Source organism: Drosophila sulfurigaster, chromosome 3, assembly GCF_023558435.1.
Source record: "Drosophila sulfurigaster albostrigata strain 15112-1811.04 chromosome 3, ASM2355843v2, whole genome shotgun sequence".
Lineage (NCBI taxonomy): Eukaryota > Metazoa > Arthropoda > Insecta > Diptera > Drosophilidae > Drosophila > Drosophila sulfurigaster.
This window is the reverse complement of record NC_084883.1, coordinates 32,060,629-32,082,451: the sequence shown is the minus strand read 5'-3', so window position 1 is coordinate 32,082,451 and position 21,823 is coordinate 32,060,629. Positions and strand designations below refer to the sequence as shown.

The 21,823-nt window shown below is 33.4% G+C and overlaps 8 protein-coding genes across 11 annotated transcripts; all 8 read right to left on the bottom strand.

Moving 5' to 3' along the window:
- Positions 1-3,049: 3,049 nt before the first annotated feature.
- LOC133842924 (uncharacterized) lies at positions 3,050-4,437 on the bottom strand. 2 transcript variants are annotated; one of them, XM_062276229.1, is made up of 3 exons: positions 4,038-4,437; positions 3,744-3,977; positions 3,050-3,664 (listed from the first exon to the last, which is right to left on the bottom strand). In XM_062276229.1, exons 1-3 carry the CDS (start codon positions 4,144-4,146, stop codon positions 3,399-3,401), a joined length of 609 nt encoding a protein of 202 aa, XP_062132213.1. In that variant the 5' UTR covers positions 4,147-4,437; the 3' UTR covers positions 3,050-3,398. The 2 variants fall into 2 exon arrangements, with proteins under 2 accessions (XP_062132213.1, XP_062132214.1); XM_062276230.1 differs by having other exon boundaries at positions 3,744-3,959; positions 4,038-4,422.
- A 136-nt stretch (positions 4,438-4,573) lies between these two features.
- Positions 4,574-11,394, bottom strand: LOC133842920 (uncharacterized). Of its 2 annotated transcripts, XM_062276226.1 has the most exons (4): positions 11,354-11,394; positions 5,911-6,138; positions 5,652-5,858; positions 4,574-5,577 (listed from the first exon to the last, which is right to left on the bottom strand). In XM_062276226.1, exons 2-4 carry the CDS (start codon positions 6,026-6,028, stop codon positions 5,111-5,113), a joined length of 792 nt encoding a protein of 263 aa, XP_062132210.1. In that variant the 5' UTR covers positions 6,029-6,138; positions 11,354-11,394; the 3' UTR covers positions 4,574-5,110. The 2 variants fall into 2 exon arrangements, with proteins under 2 accessions (XP_062132210.1, XP_062132209.1); XM_062276225.1 differs by lacking the exon at positions 11,354-11,394 and having other exon boundaries at positions 5,911-6,333.
- LOC133842922 (uncharacterized) lies at positions 6,830-10,865 on the bottom strand. 2 transcript variants are annotated; one of them, XR_009894455.1, is made up of 4 exons: positions 10,558-10,865; positions 10,292-10,495; positions 9,724-10,223; positions 6,830-7,274 (listed from the first exon to the last, which is right to left on the bottom strand). XR_009894455.1 is itself a non-coding variant. In XM_062276228.1 (3 exons), exons 1-3 carry the CDS (start codon positions 10,676-10,678, stop codon positions 9,802-9,804), a joined length of 747 nt encoding a protein of 248 aa, XP_062132212.1. In that variant the 5' UTR covers positions 10,679-10,865; the 3' UTR covers positions 9,510-9,801. The 2 variants fall into 2 exon arrangements, 1 of the variants encoding a protein (XP_062132212.1); XM_062276228.1 differs by lacking the exon at positions 6,830-7,274 and having other exon boundaries at positions 9,510-10,223.
- On the bottom strand, positions 7,269-8,539 carry LOC133842921 (uncharacterized). Its single transcript, XM_062276227.1, has 3 exons — positions 8,118-8,539; positions 7,850-8,053; positions 7,269-7,783 (listed from the first exon to the last, which is right to left on the bottom strand). Exons 1-3 carry the CDS (start codon positions 8,236-8,238, stop codon positions 7,353-7,355), a joined length of 756 nt encoding a protein of 251 aa, XP_062132211.1. The 5' UTR covers positions 8,239-8,539; the 3' UTR covers positions 7,269-7,352.
- A 470-nt stretch (positions 11,395-11,864) lies between the features above and the next one.
- LOC133842018 (uncharacterized) lies at positions 11,865-13,336 on the bottom strand. Its single transcript, XM_062274907.1, has 3 exons — positions 13,081-13,336; positions 12,813-13,016; positions 11,865-12,744 (listed from the first exon to the last, which is right to left on the bottom strand). The coding sequence occupies exons 1-3, from the start codon at positions 13,199-13,201 to the stop codon at positions 12,278-12,280; spliced, it is 792 nt and encodes a 263-aa protein (XP_062130891.1). The 5' UTR covers positions 13,202-13,336; the 3' UTR covers positions 11,865-12,277.
- Positions 13,337-15,966: 2,630 nt separating this feature from the next.
- On the bottom strand, positions 15,967-17,204 carry LOC133843336 (uncharacterized). Its single transcript, XM_062276843.1, has 3 exons — positions 16,935-17,204; positions 16,667-16,873; positions 15,967-16,601 (listed from the first exon to the last, which is right to left on the bottom strand). The coding sequence occupies exons 1-3, from the start codon at positions 17,176-17,178 to the stop codon at positions 16,171-16,173; spliced, it is 882 nt and encodes a 293-aa protein (XP_062132827.1). The 5' UTR covers positions 17,179-17,204; the 3' UTR covers positions 15,967-16,170.
- A 1,330-nt stretch (positions 17,205-18,534) lies between these two features.
- LOC133844438 (uncharacterized) lies at positions 18,535-19,588 on the bottom strand. Its single transcript, XM_062278421.1, has 3 exons — positions 19,357-19,588; positions 19,083-19,280; positions 18,535-19,018 (listed from the first exon to the last, which is right to left on the bottom strand). Exons 1-3 carry the CDS (start codon positions 19,475-19,477, stop codon positions 18,654-18,656), a joined length of 684 nt encoding a protein of 227 aa, XP_062134405.1. The 5' UTR covers positions 19,478-19,588; the 3' UTR covers positions 18,535-18,653.
- Positions 19,589-20,352: 764 nt separating this feature from the next.
- LOC133842982 (uncharacterized) lies at positions 20,353-21,590 on the bottom strand. Its single transcript, XM_062276313.1, has 3 exons — positions 21,147-21,590; positions 20,879-21,082; positions 20,353-20,813 (listed from the first exon to the last, which is right to left on the bottom strand). Exons 1-3 carry the CDS (start codon positions 21,265-21,267, stop codon positions 20,506-20,508), a joined length of 633 nt encoding a protein of 210 aa, XP_062132297.1. The 5' UTR covers positions 21,268-21,590; the 3' UTR covers positions 20,353-20,505.
- Between the last annotated feature and the right edge of the window lie 233 nt (positions 21,591-21,823).

Here is a 21,823-nt window from a genome sequence, read left to right as displayed (position 1 = left end):
GTGGCCAAGTGGCTGCTTAGGAGAGCCGCTTCGTTTGCCATTTGATTTTCGCCGCCATCAGAGCTTTGTTATTGGCCCAGTCCATGTCTGGGGGCCATCGTAAATTAGCAGCGGTTTATTGCCAGTACGTGACATTTTGGACACGTCCTGGCGTCTGCAATTATTACGACGTCCATTCATTTGTTGGTCAGCAACCACCTCCACTCTCTAGTCTCTTGACTGCTGCTGGTCGGCCTTTTGTGATTGTCTTTTAAGTTAGCATTGCCTTTGTGGCTTATGTGGGGTCACGACCCATTCTTTGACTCTGCCACTTTAACATTTCCTTCTTCAATATTTGAACAACAATAAAACTTTGATTGTTGCATTTGTGCCTTGTTCTATAAAATATGCGCCACTCTCTTTTCCGCTTTCTCTGCGGCCTCACATAAAACACTGGCAACAATTTAGTCAAGTTTTGCGTTAGGCGCATATTAAGTATACGACGCGTGGCGCTGACTCAAGTTAATGCCTTTGAGTGGCCAACAAAAGCAAGACTACAAACGGACTACTTGAACTCTAATGGCAATCAACACGATTGTGACTGATTATTGAATTGCACTCTTATAATTAATACCAACGAAATGATAATTGCCTTTGAAACTTGCCCACTCTAAATTAAAGTGAAACTCTCTATAGGATTTCTTACTGCACTTGAAATAAAAGTTAATAATAATTGCGTACTGTTTATTGAAATCTTCGCTTCACTGGCAATTTCCTGCTTTATAGTATTTTATTGTAGAAAAGTTCGAGCATTGCAATGATTTAAAGACCGCAGGGGCTAAAGAAAATTCCGACCATTGGGAGAATTTTAATTAAATGCGTATTTGTTGCTCTTGTTATTGTTGCTGCTGCAATGAGCAATCTGGTTGCTGCAATGAGCCATTTTCAATGCGCGCCCGATGGCAGTTTTAACCTACACATTTAATAAGTGTGCACATCATCCTAATGAGCCAGAAAGTTAAAACTGTAATGCAATCGCAACACTCACGACTGACAAAAACCCCTGCAGCAAGCTACGTGTAGCAGTTGAAAACTATCTGCGAGTGCGTGTGTGTCTCTGTTTGTGTATATGGCTTTGTGTGTGTGATGGGAAGCATTAAGAGTAAAGGGCGAGCTTTTGCCATTGCCAGAGTGCGTGACATAAAATCAACTTTCCCCCAGCTATTAAACGTGCTGCACTTTAGTATGGCTGCCACAGCGAATTTTGCTGTTGATGCAAGGCCAATTGCAGCAGAAGTTTGTTGACTTTTTGCCATTGTTTCGAATGGCTAAAAAGTTAAGCAAAAAGCTTAATAATTTGCTCTTATAAGCGAAGCGGGCAACAGATAAGCAAACGAAACTGTCAACTAACAACTGACAACCGAAAATGAGCTCAAATTTTATGTGTGGTAAGGCAAGACAAAGGAAAAGGCAGGGGGAACGATAGCGAAGGAATCATCAGTTCATTTTCAAGTTTATATATGCCAATAAACTTGCTACACACTAGCGCGCACACACACATATACACTGGCACACGCACAACACAATAATTACATATAATAAAAACAATTTTGGGCATTTTATGAGCGCATAAAACCGTAGCATATTTTCAGGCGGCGCACTAAATTATTTGCAGTTGTGCGACGAGAACAACAATCAGAGCAGCATCGACCGGTTGACGGGGCCAAAATGAATTTACTGATGAATTGCGGTTTAGTTTTACGAGATGCCCTGAGACAACATACACTATAAATGTATATTTTCTGATATATATACTATATGATCTCGCTTGTTCTTTGTGTCGCTCTCTCTCTCTTTCTCTGTCTCTTTCTTTTTGGTCTCTCTAAGTCTCCCTCTCGCGCGTAATACTTTTTTATGAGCAGCGGAAAACAAAGCTACGCATCGCTGCGTCAACGTTTTATGTGTCTTTAATGTTTGTTTGTTAATAAAATCGAGACACAATAACAATGTCAACGGCAAAAACAAAGCCGAAGCTGAAGCTGAAGCTAAAATGGCATCCAAGCCAAGGACATGACCAAGGATCTGTTAGAGTTTTATATGATATTTTAATGTGCGCACTTTGACACTTTTAATGAATGCCTAGCATTAATTTTCTTAATGAGCGCGCTCATTTAAACCTTACTAAGTGTGGCGAAAAGGCAGTAGCCGAAAAAAGAAGCCAAACACAAGTTAAATTAAATAAAAAGGAAAACAAAAGCGAAGCGAACAAAATGAAAATGAAAATGAAAAGACTGACAAATGCGTGTGGCATCGGCAACGGCGAAAATGCTTGCGCTCTCTTTTGAGGCGAATGACTTTGCGAATGACAATGGCCCAAACAATTTCCTCTTCATCATTGCTACATAATGAAGTTTGAACAAAAAGCCATTGCCACACACACTTATAGCGCACACACAAACACACACACATAGATAGAGGGAACTACACACATGAGTGACGTTGGTCGGACTGGAGACTGAGAGAAGGACATCGAAACGTGGCCCGGTCAGCTTAATGAGCCGCACTAAATTCACACGAAAACTTTTGGCCAAATGCTCTAGAGAGCTGCTCATCGGGTTTAGGGAGCAACAGCAGCAGCAGAAACAACAGCAGCAGTCGCAGGGGATGTGAGGATGGGGACCAACTATTTATCGCTGATGCCCGGACAAATGTTCTACACTCGGGCGACTGGCAGGAATTTATTGACACACTCAATCGAACGCTTTGATCGTAATCCCTTTGCTTTCTTTTGCCCAGTTTTCATCTCAGTTTCAGCCAATAAACAACAACAACAACAACAACAGGAAGAGGAACAGAGCACAGAGATTGGGCCAAAAGCACCAGCTACAAAAGTTAGTTAAGTTTCTCTTCATTTGGCTGCTTGTCTGCTGCTGCTGCTGTTGTCCGCTTGTCTGTTTGACTGTTTGCTCGTTTCTCAGCTTTTCTGTTTGTTTTCTTGCCAACAAAACTTTTGGCTTTTCCGATAAGTGCATTAATTTGGCCAAGGAAATAATTGAAATCTGAACAGGAATTTTTGCAATGATACGACATCTAGTCGCTGGTCTTTTTATTGTCAGGCATTAAAATACCAAGAATAAACTTAACAAATTTACAATATATTTTATATATGTTTGGTTGTATATATATGTATATGTATATGTTTGTATGTATATGTAAGTCAGTGCATCAGGTGAGCATACTCGCGTTTGGAACGATTGGCTAAGTTTGTGACAATAATTTACATTTTGATTACCCTCATTAGTCAACAACAATTTCAAATTACTAAAGTTGTAAATTTTCTAAAAATTTGTGCAGGAATGTTAAGTATTGTTTTTTTTTTTCTTTTTGTTTTGGTTTTTTTTTGCGCTATGTACATTAGTCTAATTATCGTCATCGCTGCCGTTCTCAGCTTTATGGAACTCAAAGCTTGTGACCTTTTGATCCAAGCAGCCCACAACATCCGTTTTGGCATTTATCTCCTCCACATTTGAGGGGGCAGCTTTGTCCATTAAGTCAACCATTTGAATGTCCCGGGGATCATCGTTATTGTCCTTAACGGAGCGCTGTTTGGTCAAAATTCGTTTGCTCCGCTGGGGCAGATATATATAAACCAGTATCATGACCAGAAACGATATAATCACATAGACTGTTATGAGAGAGAGAGAGAGATACACACAATGGATTACTTAAGTTCAGTTTCGCAATAATGTGCGACTTATACGCACTTTCCATAACAAGATTGACCATTTTGTACGTTGAACCGCGTCTGTCCAATCGACAGCCCCTTGAATGACCATAGAGCTTGGGCAAAAACCAGAGCAGCGTCAAAGAGAACCAGACCAGAATGGCCAGACGATCTCTCTTGCGCAGCCCCAAAAAGAGAAACACATTGAGAAAGAGGTTGCATGTATAAACAGCTAGCCAAACAAATGTCACAGTGTCTATGGAAAACAAAACATCTGGTTGAATTAACGAATAATTACAAGTAAATTGAATGAAACATAAATCCTCTATCTTACCGTCATCGTACCCATATTGCAGCTCCACGCACCACATTAAAAAATATGATAGCGAATAGTAGACATTGATTAGGGAAATGCCAAGGCCCAAGTCCAAAAATTTACTCATCTTGGCGTGCGACGAGTGCCGTTCCTTTCCTTTCAGCTGTGGATAGGGGTTCGCTCTTACTACATAAACAAACGTAAATCCGAACCCGAGACCGCTCGCCCAGAACGAGGGTTCAGCGTAGACTGGCGAACGTATTACTTGCCAGCCCCTCAAGAGAGCGAGAGAGCGCCAGAGAGATTAATTGCGAGAGAACGCGACCAAAGAGAGTCTAACGACAATGAGCACGTGCTGTGGAACTTGTGCACAACAAATAAACGTTAAATTCCATTGTTGTCTGTTTAGATAGTGAACAGTGTATACCCTTACGAATCACGCAATTCATTTAAATTGTATAAAATTTCTATATTTATATTTATTGTTTTACATATATTACAATACAATACAATACAAAAATTATATATTGATATAAAATATAATAACTAAAATATACATATTAAAATTTCTAGCAGCATTTCTGTTGTAGAACCTGAGATAAGTTAATACACTCATTCGCAGAGTGTCTGGCAGTTTACTCGTAAATTATATTTGTTAGTTGTGAAGTTAATCACAACTGAGATTGAGGTAGTACTTGAGTATTGATAAAAAGCTCATTTCAATTTGATTTTGTATTATCTGTGTCATCAGCCGTATTGATTGCTGCCTGTATTATAATTAACATTTTATCATCGTGACATTATGAATTTTTAAAAGGGGTTAATTTTATGTAGATTAATATGATTATGTAAATTCCTGCTTTGGCTTTTAGGTTGATTATTCTCCATGCCATATTTAACACAATTTTCGTATAAGCATTATTAGATAAATTTTTATAAAAATATTTGATTACTTTAGCTATTCTTTGATTTCCAGGTTCATTATTGTTCTTGGTTTGTCCAATATGTCGAGATATTAGTTAATCAATTTGTTTAAAAGTACATATTCAATTACTATAGCTGTTATAATATCAGTATTAAATAATACAATTTTATACTTTTTCTTTTTCGCTCTTAGGAGTCATAACATAATCGTAGCTTGGAGGAGGATCATTCACATCAACAATAACGTTAATATGAGATGATCTATCGGTATTATGAGAATCATTGTTTAAGTCGCTAGAATCTGGGGCTATAGCTAAATTAATCTGGGGATCGTTGTTTAAGTCATTCAAAGCTGGAGCTGTACCAAAAACAATCTGGGAATCATAATTTAAGTTGCTAGAACTTGAACCTATAACACCACCAGTGGGAGAAGCATTGTGCAAGTTGGTATGATATGAGCCTATAGCGGAACGAAGATTATCTGATAGATCTTCAATATTTGTTTCATCCGTAGTGACACTTACTATTCTATTCTCAACTGGGTCGTAGCTTTTGGAGCTATTAGTGTCTGCCTTTGGTTTGTTCAGTTTATAACCCAATATTATTGATATTATAATTGAAAATACAATAAAAACTGTGAAGAGATAGTAACATACATTATTTTCATGTTTTTTTTTGTTTCATTTTTAAAAGTATTCAAAAACTTACTATTAACAAATATTGCGAAAGCCAGCATTCCGCCACTTAAGTTGCGATAGTTAGTGCACAAAAGTCGAACAACCAATAAAATTATCGTTGTCCAAAACCAAATTACCGCATAAGACTTCTCCCAATCGCGATTGCATCCCGCAAAATAAAAGTTTATCTTTACGTTGTAAGCATAGACTATAAGCCAAATCACTAGCATTCCACGTGCTGAAAAACATAATTATATATAGTCAATCAAAGAGAGGTCTATATTACTTACGTATCGTATGATGCAAGGCATTGATGAATTCGATTCCTATGTAGATTACCGAGTAGAGCACACTAATTCGAGCTGTAAAAACTGCCCACATCTGGATGGTGATTGAGTCTTCAGCCATTATCGATAGCTTTGAATTGTTTTCTGTTAATAATTATTAGTTCACTTTTCACTTTAACTATAGCTGACAGTATTGAGAAGCAGCCAACCTGAACAAGAGCTCTTCGAAGACTGGTGTCAGAGCACATTTACGATATTGCGACGAATGAAATCACCAAAAGATATATAAAAGAGAGAAAGAGCAAATAAGTTAGCGAGTGGATAAATACGAGCTGAAGATTGTGCAAAAATAGAGCGTACATGATGTGGAATCTATTCAGTTATCATAGGAATATTTCATTCAAATGCTTTCAATAGACGTACGCATACCCTAACAGAAAATTCATTCACAAATTTTGGAGTGATAAAAAAAAACTTAAACGTCGTAATTAAAGACAAAACAAAAAGTTACATAGTAATAAATAAGAAATTCATTTTAATACTATATCATATGATGGTTGCCAGGCATTTTCTGATATTTTGTATGCTATGATTGGTATTATAAAAATGCAGATCCATATTGATTTATGATAGCTTATTATAAAACAGCCTAGGATATCTAATATAAAGAACTCTTTGTAAATAATTAACTAGACTTCTGTTAACTTTACATTAAGTGCTTAGCAAAATTGGATGTCGAATTTTTATAGCCGGTATCCATAGAGTAGAAAGGTATTATAACTTTTGCTTAAATGAAATAAATGTAAAATGCGTGAGAAGCCATCTCCGATCGCATAAAGTATATATTCTTGACTAGCGTCAGCAGCATAGATGTTAATAAATATATAATATTATATAGTTAGTACTATTAACTAAATAGTACACACCCTTACCAAACATTATTTAAATTTAATAAAATTTCTATATTTACATTTATTTTTAAAATATATTTTACAATGTTATAAAGTAATTAGTGGTATATTACAAATTTCAACCTTATTTTCGTTTTAACATCACATCTAAAGTTTTTCCTGAGATAAGTTAATACACTCATACGTAGAGTGGCTGTCAGTTTAGTCGCAAATTATATTTGTTCATCTTGAAGTTAATTACACCTGAGATTGAGGTAGTACTAGAGTATTGACACAAAGCGCATTGGTTTTGTATCATCTGTATCAACAGCTTATTGATAACTGCGAGCATTAAAATTAAATTTTTATCACCGTGACATTATAGATTTTTATAGTCATGCATATCAAAATGGTTAATTTTTTTTTATAAATATGTTGATTGCTGCTTTCGTTCCTATGTTCGGTATTATCCGTGACCTATCGAATTATACTTTCATATTTGAATTAAAATATCAATTGTGATATCAGGATTACATAATATTATATAATATAATTTTAGAGTTTTGCCATCTCACGAGTCATAACATAATCGTAGCTTGGAGGAGGATCATTTACATCCAAAGAAACGTTACCTTCAGCCGATCTAGCCATAATTTGAGAATCATTGATTAAGTCGCAGAAATCTGGGGCTGTAGCAAAATTATTTAGTGAATCATTGTCTGTGTCATTAAAAGTTGGAGCTGGCCAAAAAACCATCTGAGAATCATTATTAATGTTGCTAGAACTTAAGTCGGTATGATATGAGTCTAGAGAGCGATGATTATATGATAGAACTTCTATATTGGTTTGCTCTGTAGCATCCGTTGGCACACTTATTATTCTATTATTAACTTGGCGGCAACTTAAGCAGCTCGAAATGTCCGCATTTGGATTGTCCACTTGGTAACCCAATAATGATATTATTATTAGTGAAAATACCATATAAACTGTGAAGAGATATTAGCATATCAAATTTTTGCTTTTTACATGCTTAACATTATTCAAGGACTTACTATTTACAAATATTGCGAATACCAAGAATTCAATACTCAAGTTGCGGTAATTAGTGCACACAAGTCGAATGACTAACAAAATTAACGTGAAACAAAACCAAAATACTACATAAAACATCTTCCAATTGCGACTGCATCCCGAAAATAACAAGTTTATCAACATATTGAGGGAATAGAGTCCAACCCATATTGCCAACATTCCGACTGAAAAACATAATTGTCTTTCATATGCTTATAGGTCAATCAAATATAGGTGTATATGGCTAACCGCCTATGTAATGATCCAACGCATTGATGATTTCTATTCCCAAGTAGATTATCGAGAAACACGCATTAATTCGGGCTATTAAGCCTGCCCACATCTTGACGTTGCACAAGTCTTCAGCCATTGTCGATAAGCAATGAATTGTTTTTTGTTTATAACTACTGGTTCACTTTTTACTTTAACTTTAGTTGGCAGTATTGAAAATCAGCCAACCTGGGCGAGAGCTGTACGCGGACTGGTGTCAGAGCGCATTTTTGCTAAGTATCATGAAATAGCGATGTATGAAATCATCACAAGATACATACAAAATAGAGAGGGCGAGAGACTAAGAGCGAATAAGAGCTGCAAATTGTGCAAATATAGCGACCACAAAATGTGGAACCTATTCAGTTATCAAAGGAATATTTATTCCTCTTTCCAAGATCTTTCTTATATCGAGCACTCAGATAACCTTCTACAGAGAATATTTTCGTATTGTAAGACAGCGATAAGCAATGACTATGATATATTATATTAAACCATGCACTGTTAATTTGTCAATAATTAATTATTAATATATCCGTAGCCGAGAGCTGGCAATATTACTGGTATTTAAAATGTGCAAAATCACATTAGTTATTATCAAATGCGGACTGATTTAAAAAGCAGTCGCTTTATTCAAGGGCTCTGCGTAGACTGGTGACTGAGTTAACTGTTGGTGAGTAACAAGAGAGCGTTCGAAAAAAGATTAGTTTTTAGCTTCTAAAGCGAAAGAGCAAGAGAGAGGTAATGTAGAAATGCGGGTGGTTGCGAGAATAAAATTTTATTAGAAAGTAGGCTACTGCCGGTGCATGTGCACCAGAATTTGTTCATATAAAAAACAAATAGCAATCAATAACAGCTTATAGATCTTACTCAGACAAACTAAACGTTATATGATAGAAATACAATTATCGAAATTATTGCTTACAATAAATATAATAAGGTGTCTTGGAAAATAAAATAAAGTTTTTGCATAGTGATCTTATTTAAGTTGATGCCTATTAACGATACTACAGACAACAGAGTAAAAATCTGTCACTGCCCAAGGTAACGGATCAATATATAAATAATAGTCCCTCAAGAGAGCGATAGCGAGAGAGAGCGAAGCCAAAGAGAGACTTAAGACGGCGAAAAGATGTTTTGGAACTTATTCACAACAAACAAATTTAAATTTTAGAAATTTATTGTGAACATACAATATAAAAAGCTATAAGGTAATCACAAATATATTACAATTTTCGACATTATTTCATTAGTAAAATCACATCTAAGGCTGTTACCTGAGATATGTTAATAAATATACACATACTTAGAGTGTCTGCAGGTTTTCCCATAAGTCATATTTGTTCATTGCGAAGTTAATCACGCCTGAGATTGAGGTAGTACTTGAGTATTGTTAAAAAGCTTATTTCGATTTGATTTTGCATTACCTGTGTCATCAACCTTATTGATCACTGTCAGCATAATAATTAACATTTTATCATTGTGATAATAAGAAGTTTTAGAGTTATGAATATTAAAATTGTTATTTTTTTTTATAAATAATTTGATTCCTGCTTTCGTTCCTAAGTTTAGTATTGCCCGTGACCTATTGAATACTAGTTTCATATTTGAATTACAAAATCAATTGCTGTGATATCAGGACATTATATTACATAATACATTTTTAGAATTTTTTCTTCCCATGAGTCATAACATAATCGTAGCTTGGAGGAGGATCATTGACATTAGCATCAGCCGATCTGGCCATAATTTGAGAATCATTGTTTAAGTCACTGAAATCTGGGGCTGTAGCATTATCATTTTGGGAATCGTTGTTTATGTCATTAAAAGTTGGTGCTGTCCCAAAAGCAATCCGAGAATCATTATTTAAGTTGCTAGAGCTTAAGTCGGTACGATATGAGTCTATAGTAGAGCGAAGATTATGCGATAGACCTTCATCATTTGTTTCTTCTGCAGCATCAGTCGCCACACTTATTATTCTATTATTAACTTGGTCGCAACTTAAGCAGCTCCTAATGTCCGCATTTGGATTGTCCACTTGGTAACCCAATAATGATATTATTATGAGTGAAAATACCATATAAACTGTGAAGAGATATTAACATATATCAATTTTTGGTTTTTTACATTTTTAAGAGTATTCAAGGACTTACTATTTACAAATATTGCGAATACCAAGAATCCAATACTCAAATTGCGGTAATCAGTGCACACAAGTCGAATGATTAACAAAATTAACGTGGAACAAAACCAAAAGACTACATCAAACTTCTCCCATTTGCTGCTTCTTCCCGCAAAGAATAAGTTTATCAATATATTGAAGGAGTAGAGTCCAAACCATATTGCCAACATTCCGACTGAAAAACATAGTTGTCTTTCATATGCTTATAGGTCAATCAAATATAGGTATATGGCTAACCGCCTATGTAATGATCCGACGCATTGATGATTTCTATTCCCAAGTAGATTATCGAGTAGCACGCATTAATTCGGGCTATTAAGCCTGCCCACATCTTGATGTTACAAGAGTCTTCAGCCATTATCGATAACAATAAATTGTTTTCGGTGAGTTTCTGTTTATTAATTAATAGTTCACTTTTAACTTTAACTTTAGCTGACAGTATTGAGAAGCAGCCAACCTGAATGAGAGCTCTACGTAGACTGGTGTCAGAGCGTATTATTGCTTAGTATCATGAGATAGTGACAAATGAAATCATCAGAAGATACATACAAAATAGAGAGAGGGAGAGCGAAAGAGAAAATAAGAGCTACAAACTGTGTAAATAAATCGCGAACATAATGTGGAATCTATTCAGTTATCAAACGAATATTTGATTCAAACATTTTCACGAGACTTTCGCATACCCTTGCAGAAAATATATTTCTTTATTTTAAAACTTGATAGAAGTTAGAGAAGTAATTAGAAAAGCTGTCTGTCTGTCCATCTTTGCTATATCTCGGAGATTTTAAGATAGTAGAAGACATTTAAAAAATAATTGTATATGATGAAAAACGGCTGTGCAGTCGGTCCTTAGTTGCATTGGTTGACATTGTGTTACACTTTTTTTTCTATGGAATATTTTTAATTTAATAGTATTATATTAAATATAGCCTACGGTATATATTAGCTATTATTGGTATATAAATTAGGCATGTTTTATGATTAAATGTGAAGCGGATATTTTACAGTCGAGAACAATACACACAATACATACATTTGCAATCAACAACTTTTGTTCCTTCTCCAAAAAGTATTGATAAATCCACATATGTATGTATATTGCAGGGAATCTACAATGTGCGAAATCACTCTTGGCATTACAAATGCGGACAGATTTAAAAAGCCGCCGCTTTTATCAAGCGTTCTACGTAGACTGGTGACTGACCTTTCTGTTGGTGAGTATCGAGAGAGCCTTTGAAAAAAACATAAAAATTTTTTAACTCCGAGAGCGAAAGAGCAAAAGAGCGGTAATATAGAAATGAAATAAAAGCTATTGGGAGAAAAGTTAGAAGAGAAAGAATTAAATTTTGATAGAAAGTATTGCCGGAGCACGTGCACTAGAATTTGTTTATATCAAAAACAAATAGCAATCAACAGAAGTTTATAGATCTTACTCTGACAAACAAAATGTTACATAATGGAAATATATTTTTTTATATATATATATATATATTTTTTTATTGTTAAAAAAAAATACTAAAAGCTATAAAGTAATTACAAATATATTACAAATTTGGACATTCTTTTGTAACATCACATCTAAAGCTGTCACCTGAGGTTAGTTATTATACTCAAACGTAGAGTGTCTGTCTTTTTTCTAGAAAATTATTCTTGATAAGTGGATTGAGGTAGTACTTGAGTATTCACAAATAACTCGTTATAATTTGATTATGCACTATCTTTGTCAACAGTGAACTTTACCAGCATTACAATTCTTATCACTGTGACATTATGGAATTTAAGTAACATGCTTATAATTATGGATCATTTTTTTTTAGAAATACCTAGATGGCTTCTTTCGCCTTGAGGTTCATTGTTGTTCTTGGCCTATCCAATACTATTATTATCGTATTATTATTAAATCAATTCACAAAAATATATTTGATTTGTTGTGATATCAACATTATGTTATATAATTTTATACTTTTTCTTTTTCATTCTTAGGAGTCATAACATCATCGTAGCTTGGAGGAGGATCACTTGCATTAAATATATTGTGAATATCACCTGATCTGGCCAAATTCTGAGAATCAGTGTTTAATAAGCCATAACTTGGTGCTGTTGCTAAATCATTTTGGAACTCGTCGTTTAAGTCATCCAAAGTTGGAGCTGTACCAAAAACAATCTGGGAATCACAATTTAAGTTACTAGAACTTGAACCTATTACACCACCACTGGGAGAATCATTGTGTAAGTTGGAGTGATATGAGCCTATAGCGGAACGAAGATTATCTGACAGATCATCAATATTAGTTTCATCCGCCGTCGCACTTATTATTATATTATTATCTGGGTCAGAAGTTAAGCTGCTCCTGATGTCTGTAGTTGGATTATCCATTTTGTTACTTAATGTTATTATTACAAAAAGAACAAATAGCATGTAAACTGTGAAGAGATATTAGGAAATATAAATTAATTGTGTTTAAATTTTTTTTAAGTTTTCAGGAACTTACTATTTACAATAATTGTGAATACCCAGACTCCAATACTCAAGTGGCTGTAGTTAGTGCACGCGAGTCGAATGATTAATATCAATGACGTGATACCAAACCAGATTACTATATCGCTCTTTCCCCAATTGCTGCTTTTTCCCGAAAATACCAGGTTTATCCAAATATTTATAAGGTAGAGTGCAAACCATGTGATCAACATTCCCACTGAAAACATAATTGTTTTTCAAATGGTCATTTGGTTAATCAGAGATAATTGAATGCGGCTAACCGTCTGTGAAAAGATCCGCCGCAGTGATGAATTCGACTCCTATGCAGATTATCGAGTAGGCCACACTAACTTGAGCTGTTAAAGCTGCCCACATCTTAATATCACTCTTCTCTTCAGCCATTATCAACAGTAATGAACTGTTTTCGTGTTTCTGTTTATAATTTACTAGTTTACTTTTTACTTAAACTTAGCTGACAGTATTGAGAAGCAGCCAACCTGAACAATAGCTGTATATAGACTGGTGTCAGAGCACATTTTTCTAAGCTTAATGAGATATCAACGAATGAAATCAGCAAAATAAACATAAAGAGAGACATAGAGAGGAAGAGAAAGAAAGAGCGAACAAGTGAGCGAGGTGATAACCAAGAGCACATGATGTGGAATCTATTCAGTTGTCAAAACAATATTTGATTGAAATACTTTTACTAGAATTGCGCATACCCTTACAAAAAAATAATTTAGGCACATTCACCCACTTTGATTATAGCATCACATTAGTTGTAAAGTTTTTATTCGATTTCATATATTATTGTAAATAAAATCCAAATCCGAATTGATTTAAAATTACTTATAATAAAGAACTTTGGAAAATATATAGTTGGGGAAAAGTTAGAAAAAGATGGAGATTAAGATGTATAGTAGCCAAGCTAAAAATAATTTTCAGAAACTTAAAGAACTCTTCTTAAATAATTAACATGTCTAAATTGTGGTAGACTTATTTTTGTTACTTTTAAGCAAATCATCCGCAAAAATTGTTATAGCGTTTTTTTTAACTGTAAGTGAAAGTTCTAAAACTGGAACTTAAAGTAGAATATGAATCCACATTTTAGGTATAAGAATACATTCTACCGTTGACTGATAACACGCCAAAGGCTGATAATTTTTTTGGGACTTACAGATAACTACTTATTTTTTATCCTCATTTATCAAAAGTAAACCACGAAACAAATAATATACACATATGGTGCATTAGTCTACAGACAATTGATATCTCTTTTCAATTAATAATATTCTTATATAAAGTAGTCAGAGAACTGCCTCCAAAAAATACTCAGAGTGTAAGAATGATTAAACCAAGCAATCTTAATTATTCATTAGCTAATTATTGATAAATCCAAAGCCGATTGCAGAAAATGTGAAAAATTAAATTAAAATGTGCGAAATTAAATTAAAAGCAGCCGCTTTAATCAAGCGCTCTGCGTAGAGTGGTCACTGAGTTGGTGAGTAACAAGAGAGCGTTTCAAAGATATCAATTTTGAGCAACTCCGAGAGCGAAAGAGCAAGAGAGCCGTAAAATAGCAATGCGAGCGATTGGGAGAATAAAATGTTGTTAGAAAGTAGGCTATTGCCGGAGCACGTGCGTTAACATTTGTTTATATCAACTCAAATTGCAATCAACAGAAGCTTATAGCCGATTTCATTATACTCTTAAGCAAGTTATTGATTATTATACCCGCTACCCATAGGGTAGAAGGGTATTATAACTTTGTGCCGGCAGGAAATGTATGTAACAGGTAGAAGGAGGCATCTCCGACCCTATAAAGTATATATATTCTTGATCAGCGTCAACAGCCGAGACGATATAGCCATGTCCGTCTGTCCGTCCGTCCGTCTGTCCGTATGAACACCTAGATCTCAGAGACTATAAGAGATAGAGCTATAATTTTTTTTCGACAGCATTTGTTATGTTTGCACGCAGATCAAGTTTGTTTCAAATTTTTGCCACGCCCACTTCCGCCCCCGCAAATCAAAAAAATCGAATAACAAGCGTAATTTTAAAGCTAGAGTTGCGAATTTTGGTATATACAATAATTACTGTAGTAGTTATGATTCCTGAAAATTTGGTCAGATAAAAATTGTGGAAGTTATTAAAGAAATACTTTCATTAAAAATGGGTAGCGGGTATCTCACAGTCGAGCACACTCGACTGTAACTTTCTTACTTGTAATAAATATAAACAAATCAATTAATAAATAAGAACTTTTTTCCTAGCTATTATATCGTTTAATCTAAGGCTGCTATCACAGACAGTAAAGTAAAAGTCTTTCACTGCACAAGATTATGGTATAGTTCAAAAAGTCTCTATTAAATTTGCAAACATTGGTGAATGTGATCGAGAGAGGAAGGTCAATGAGAGGCTAATGACAGGGAACACCTTCTTTTTTTCACAGAAAAAAAAAACAAATTTAAATTTTACAAAGTTTTTATATTTTTATTTTTTATCAAAACACAATATAAAATAATTAAAAGTAATTAGTTAAAACATACTTAAGGCTTTTTTTTTACCTGAGGATATTTAATACACACATACGTCAGTACAATCGTAAATTATGTTTATTAAGTGGATTGAGTACTTGAGTTCGTCTTAGTTTCATTTTGCATAATCTCTGCTATCAGAGAACTATGACAGAATTACAATTATTATCACTGTAACATTATGGATTTTAAGTAACATGGTTATAAAAATCGATCACTCTTTATACCCCATACCCATATGGTAAAAGAGTATTAAAACCTTGTGCCTTCAGGAAATATATGGAACAAGCATAGGGCAAATTAAGTGTATATATTTTTGATCAGCGTCAACAGCCAAGACGATATAGCCCGCAGATCAAGTTTGTTTCAAATTTTTTCCACGCCCACTGCCGCTCCCCCTAGTCGATAAGATTGTAATAATATAAAAACTATAATTTTCGAAAATTTGGTTGCGATCAGAAACAATTTGTAGAAGTTGTTTTAAATATTTTTTGTATACGAAAAACGCCTTTTTACTTGTGGTCATAATTGATTCGACTTAAAATCTGGTATATTTTGCATTCTGTAGCCTTTGGTGGGTTTCAGGCTTTTCAGGAATAGGAATAATACCGCATTGTTTTGCTTTTACTCATAATTTGTGGCGGGTATTTCAGAGTTGAGCACACTCAACTGTAGGTTTCTTACTTGCTTATAAATACTTAGATTCCTTCTTTCGTTTCCATGTTCGTTATTGTTACTGGCCTTTCCAATACATAAATGTGGTGGAATTATTTAATTAATTACTAAACAAATATTTGATTACTTTAGCTGTCGGAATGTCAACAAAATAAGATTTTATAATTTCTCATTCTTAGGAGTCATAACATCATCGTAGCTTGGAGGAGGATCATTCGCATTCGCATTCGCAGTTATGTTAGTGTCAGCCGATCTGGACAGATTGTAAGAATGATTGTTTAACTCTGTAAAATCGCTATTTAAGTCATCCAAAGTTGGGGCTGTACCAAAGACAATTTGGTAATCATTGTTTAAGTTGCTAGAACTTGAGCCTATAGCACGACCACCATTGTGTAAGTCGTCATGATTTGGGTCTATAGCAGAACGAAGATTATCTGATAGATCTTCAATATTTGTTTCATCCGCAGTGACACTTATTATTTCATTATTAACTGCGACGGAAGTTAAGCTGCTCCTAATGTCTGTTGTAGTTGGATTATCCATTTTGTTAATCAATAACATTATTACCCAAAGTACAAATATGATATAAACTGTAAGGAAATATTGATATATATTAATTTCTTGTGCTCAATTTTTTAAATTTTAAGAAACTTACTATTTACAACCATTGTGAGTAACAAAACTACCATACTCAAGTGGCTGTAGTTAGTGCACACGAGTCGAATAATTAATAAAAATAACGTGAAACCAAACCAAAATCTTAAACGGCCCTTCTTAAGTGTATTGTAATCCGTATCTAACATCCAAAAATTTATCAACGTATTTATAAGGTAGATTGTAAACCATGTCATTGCGATTACCACTGAAAAACATAATTATTTTTCATATACACTGTCAATCAAAGATAGGTTTATATGGCTAACCGTTTACGGAATGATCCTTCATACTGGTCAATTCGATTGCCATGCAGATTATGGAGTAGTATAGACTTATTTGAGCTAATGAAGCTGCCAACTTCTTTATGTCAGCCATTGTCGGAATAATAAGGAATTTCTGCGAGTTTCTGTTTATAGTTACTAGTTCACTTTTCACTTTAACTTTAGCTGATAGTATTGAGAAGCAGCCAATCTGAACGAAAGCTCTATGTAGACTGGTGTCAGAGCACATTTTTGCTAAGTATCATGAGATAGCTTTGAATGAAAGCATTAAAAAAGAGAAAATAAGAGAGAGAGAGAGCAAGAGAGTTAATAAGTGAGCGAAGTGATAACCAAAAGGTTCAAATTACACAAAAATAGCGAGCATATTATGTGGAATCTATTCAGTTATCAAAAGAAGCTTTGCTCAGAAAGCTTTCACTAGACTTCCGCATACCCTCACAGAAAATTCATACTAGGCGCATTAACAAATATCGATTGATCAAAGAATTGTAGACAATTTCGCTTTACATCAGTCATGACTTTTAATGTTTTATTCGAATTCATACTATATATTACTCCTATAATTTTATAATATGATTAGTATGATTGAAATCCAAATCCATAGATACAGAGACAAAAATTCAAATTAAAATATATTAAAAAAAAAGGTTGCAAATCTCAATTTTATAACTTTTCGATCGCAAAAAATGTTATACAATATTTTGTTCTCCAATCATCATTTTAAGATTTGAAAATCTTTTTTTATGTTTAAAAATATATCAAATTCATGAAGTGCATATCCCTTCCTTTAAAATTAGATCTAAGTTTCTGGTGTAGTTGCTGTTAGCTCAGTAAGAAGAGATTCCGCAAAACATTGTGCCCTGTTGTCGTTGGTCGTGAGTTCGAGCTCTACTTGGTTCGTATATAAAAAAAACCGGCAAGTAGCTTATATTAATAAAAAATAAGACAACATACCTAAATGTATAAAAAAAACACAATTAAATATCTTGTTGTTTTCTTTATTTTAATCAATCTAAATTTTAAAACTTGTTTTTGGTAAAAAATTTTGTTTTCTTAGTTACATTTTAAAATTCTATTCTAGAAAGAACCTTATGGTGTTGAATTTCAATTAAATATTTTTGTAGAATTTTGATTTAATTCATGAAGTAGATCTTTTTCGTAGCGATTATGTTAAAGACAGAGCTTAAGATCGCTAGCACAGACATCAGTATTTCAAAAAATTCGCTTTTAAATATGAGAAAATTGGTGAACGTGTTACTAGACAGACTCTAAAGTGATCGAGAGAGGAAGGTCAATGAGAGCACAATGCCAGCGACCATATGCTTTTGCTTTATTTTAGTTTAAGCATCACATCTCATACGTCTATCAGTATAAACTTATTTATAAATCGTACTTATTAAATGAATTGAGGTATGTAGTTCTTGAGTATTTTTAAATAAATTGTTATTATTTTATTTTGTACTATCTTTGTCATCAGCGAACTCTGACAGCATTACAATTATTATCACTGTGACATTATGGACTTAAGTAATATGCTTATAATAATATTTTTATATAATTTTATAGTTTGCTACATTCACTTCGAGGTTCATTGTTTTTCTTGGCCTATCCAATACTATTATTATCGTGGTATTATTAAATCAATTATTATTAAAATATTTGATTACTTTAGCTGAAGTGACACCAGTATTACATAATATGATTTTAAAATTTTCCATTCTGAAGATTCATAACATCATCATAACTGGGAGGAGGATCATTAACATTGTAAATAATATTAATATCAGCCGATCTTGCCATATTGTGAGATTCATTATTTAAATCTGTGAAATTTGAGGATGTACCAAAATTATTCTGCGAATCGTTGTTTAAATCATTCAAAGTTGGAGCTGTACCAAAGGCAATTTGGGAATCATTGTTTATGTTTCTAGAACTTGATAAACCACCACTGTCAGAATCATTGTGTAAGTTATTATGATTGGAATTTAAACTGCTGTCAATGCCTGTAGTTGAATAATTCATTTTGTTATTCAATAATAATATTACCAAAAGTACAAATAGCATATAAACTGTAAAGAAATATTAACATATATATTAATTTCTTGTGTTTGTTTTTAGTTTTTAGGGATTTACCGTTTACAAAAATTGTGAATACCAAAATTCCAATACTCAAGTTGCTGTAGTTAGTGCACGCGAGTCGAATAATTAACAAAAATAATGTGAAACCAAACCAAAATATTAAATGGATCTTCTCGCATTTTATGTCATCTATCCCAATAATCCAGTTTGTCCACATATTTGTAAAGTAGAGTATAGTCATCAACATTCTAACTGAAAAACATAATTGGGCTTTATGTATGTGCAAATATGTATGTGTGTAAATTATAAATAGGTGTATATAGCTAACCGCCTGTGAAAGAATGCCACGCAGTGATGAATTCGATTCCAATGCAGATTATCGAATAGGCCACACTAACTCCAGCTGTTAAATTTGCCCACTTTTTGATGTTACTCGAGTTTTCAGCCATTATCGGAATAGTAAAGAATTGATTTTGCTAGTTTCTGTTTATAATTATTAGTTCACTTTTTACTTTAACTATAGCTGACAGTATTGAGAAGCAGCCATCCTTAAGGAGGTCTCTCGCTAGACTGGTGAGTGAGCGCATTATTTTTTATGTAGTACCTGAATGAAATCATCAAAAGAGAGAAAGCAAGAGAGCGAGTAAGTGAGCGAGATGATAACCAAGAGTTACAAACTATGTAATTCTTTATAGTGAGCAAATTATGTGGAATCTATTTAGTTATCAGAATTATGTTTATTTACAAACATTCAGTTGACTTCCACATTACAGAAAATTTATACTAGGCGCATTAGCAAATTTCGATTGATAAAAGTATAATTAACAACATAAAAATTCTTATAAACATTAGACATTTTTGCTTTTTGTTTTATTTTGAGTAATCTACATTTTAGAACATTTTTTTTATTTTGTTGAAGATTTTGCCTTCTTTGTTCAAATTTGATATTATTTCATTCTTGTATTTAGAATTTATGTAGAATTTTGATATGGATTTAAGAATAAACCTTTTTCAAGATTCAAGATTTTATTCCTGATTTTAGCAAGTCGTTTCAAACTTCTCGATTAAATTTCCGAAATTTGGTGATTAAATTTGTGAGAGAAATGACATATAGAAACGAGCACATGCTTTGAACCTTATGCATAACAAATAAATATTTTATTTAATATTACCAATAATGCAATTAATTTATGTATATTTTATATTTTTATTGTTAATTGTAAGTACAAAAGGTTTCATTAAAAATGTAAGCACACTCACATTCACATAAAGGTTTTGTCAGCTACTGCATAGATTGTATATGTTTATTGAACAAACAATCACACCTGAGATTGAGGTAGTATTTAAGTATTGATAAAAAGTTTATTTCAATTTCATTGTCCATTTTCATTGGCATCATATCCAGACTGTAGTCCTTGACATTTCCAATACTTTTATGACAGTGTTAATTCATATTATTTTTATAATGGTATCAGTATTAATTCTTCGAGTTTAATAAGTGAGTATTCTGACCAGCCACCACATTGTTGTAATCTGGAGGATTCATAACATTATATGGCGTTCTGACCATATTCTGAGAGTCACTGCTTAAGTTGGTATTATTTGGAGCTCTAGTACAATGAAGGCTGTGTGATAGATCTTCAACAATGACTTCCCCTATAGTATTCGACATTGCATTCGTCCTTCTTCCTTTGTGCCCACATAAGCAGCTACTAATGTCTGTAGTTGGATTCGCCAATTGATAATAGAGTAATAATTCAATAACGAGTGTAAATGGTATATAAACTGTGAAGACATATTCATATTAATTTATTGTCTTTGCAAATGCTTCAAAGTATTAACGGATTTACCATTTATACAAATTGCGAATATCAAGTTTTTATTTCCCAAGACGCTATAGTTGATGAACACGAGTCGAAGGATGTATACAATTACCGTAATAATAAACCAAATAACTACCATGGCTTTCTGCCAATCGCCTTTTCTTCCAGTAAAGAATAGGTTTATCAAAAAATTTAAAGTGTACAACATAATCCATAGCACCATCATCTCAACTGAAAAACATATTTACCTTTGGTATGTGTATATTCAAAAAGATCAAAAATATGTATTACTTACTTTCCGCTATTTCATTCAAAACATTGGCGATTTCGATTCCCATGTATATTAACGAGTATAACACATTAATTAGGGCTATGACAATTGTCCACGACTTGATGGTACATGGTTCTTTAGCCATTATGAATGTCAATGAGCTGGATTTTTGCGAGTTTATGATTTTTAATTCGATTTTCACTTTAACTTTAGCTGTCAGTATTGAAAAGCAGCTAAGCTAAGCGAGAGCTCTACGTTGACTGCTGTCAGAGCGCATGTTTATCCAGTATCGTGAGATAGCGATGAATGAAATCATCAAAAGAGACATTCGGATGAAGATAGAAAGAGAATGGAAGTGAATAAGTTAGAGCGTGAATGGCAAAGAGCTACAAACTATGCAGAGACTCCTCACAGAATTTGCTATTATTTCATTCTATACATATAGCATTTCATTTATTATAAAAAATGCTATTTTGAGATCTTCTTATAAGTGAATTATTTTTTATAAAACGACAAGGAAAGTTACACTCAAGTGAGCCCGACGCGAAAAGTGCGCTTCAAATATACCAAATTATTGAAACGAAAAAATACTTAAATATGTTTTTGATATGTCCATATACTACTACTTTAAAATAAATGATAAAATGATAGAGAATAATATAAAAAAAACATTTTCTTTCAATAAATTCTAAGATGATTAT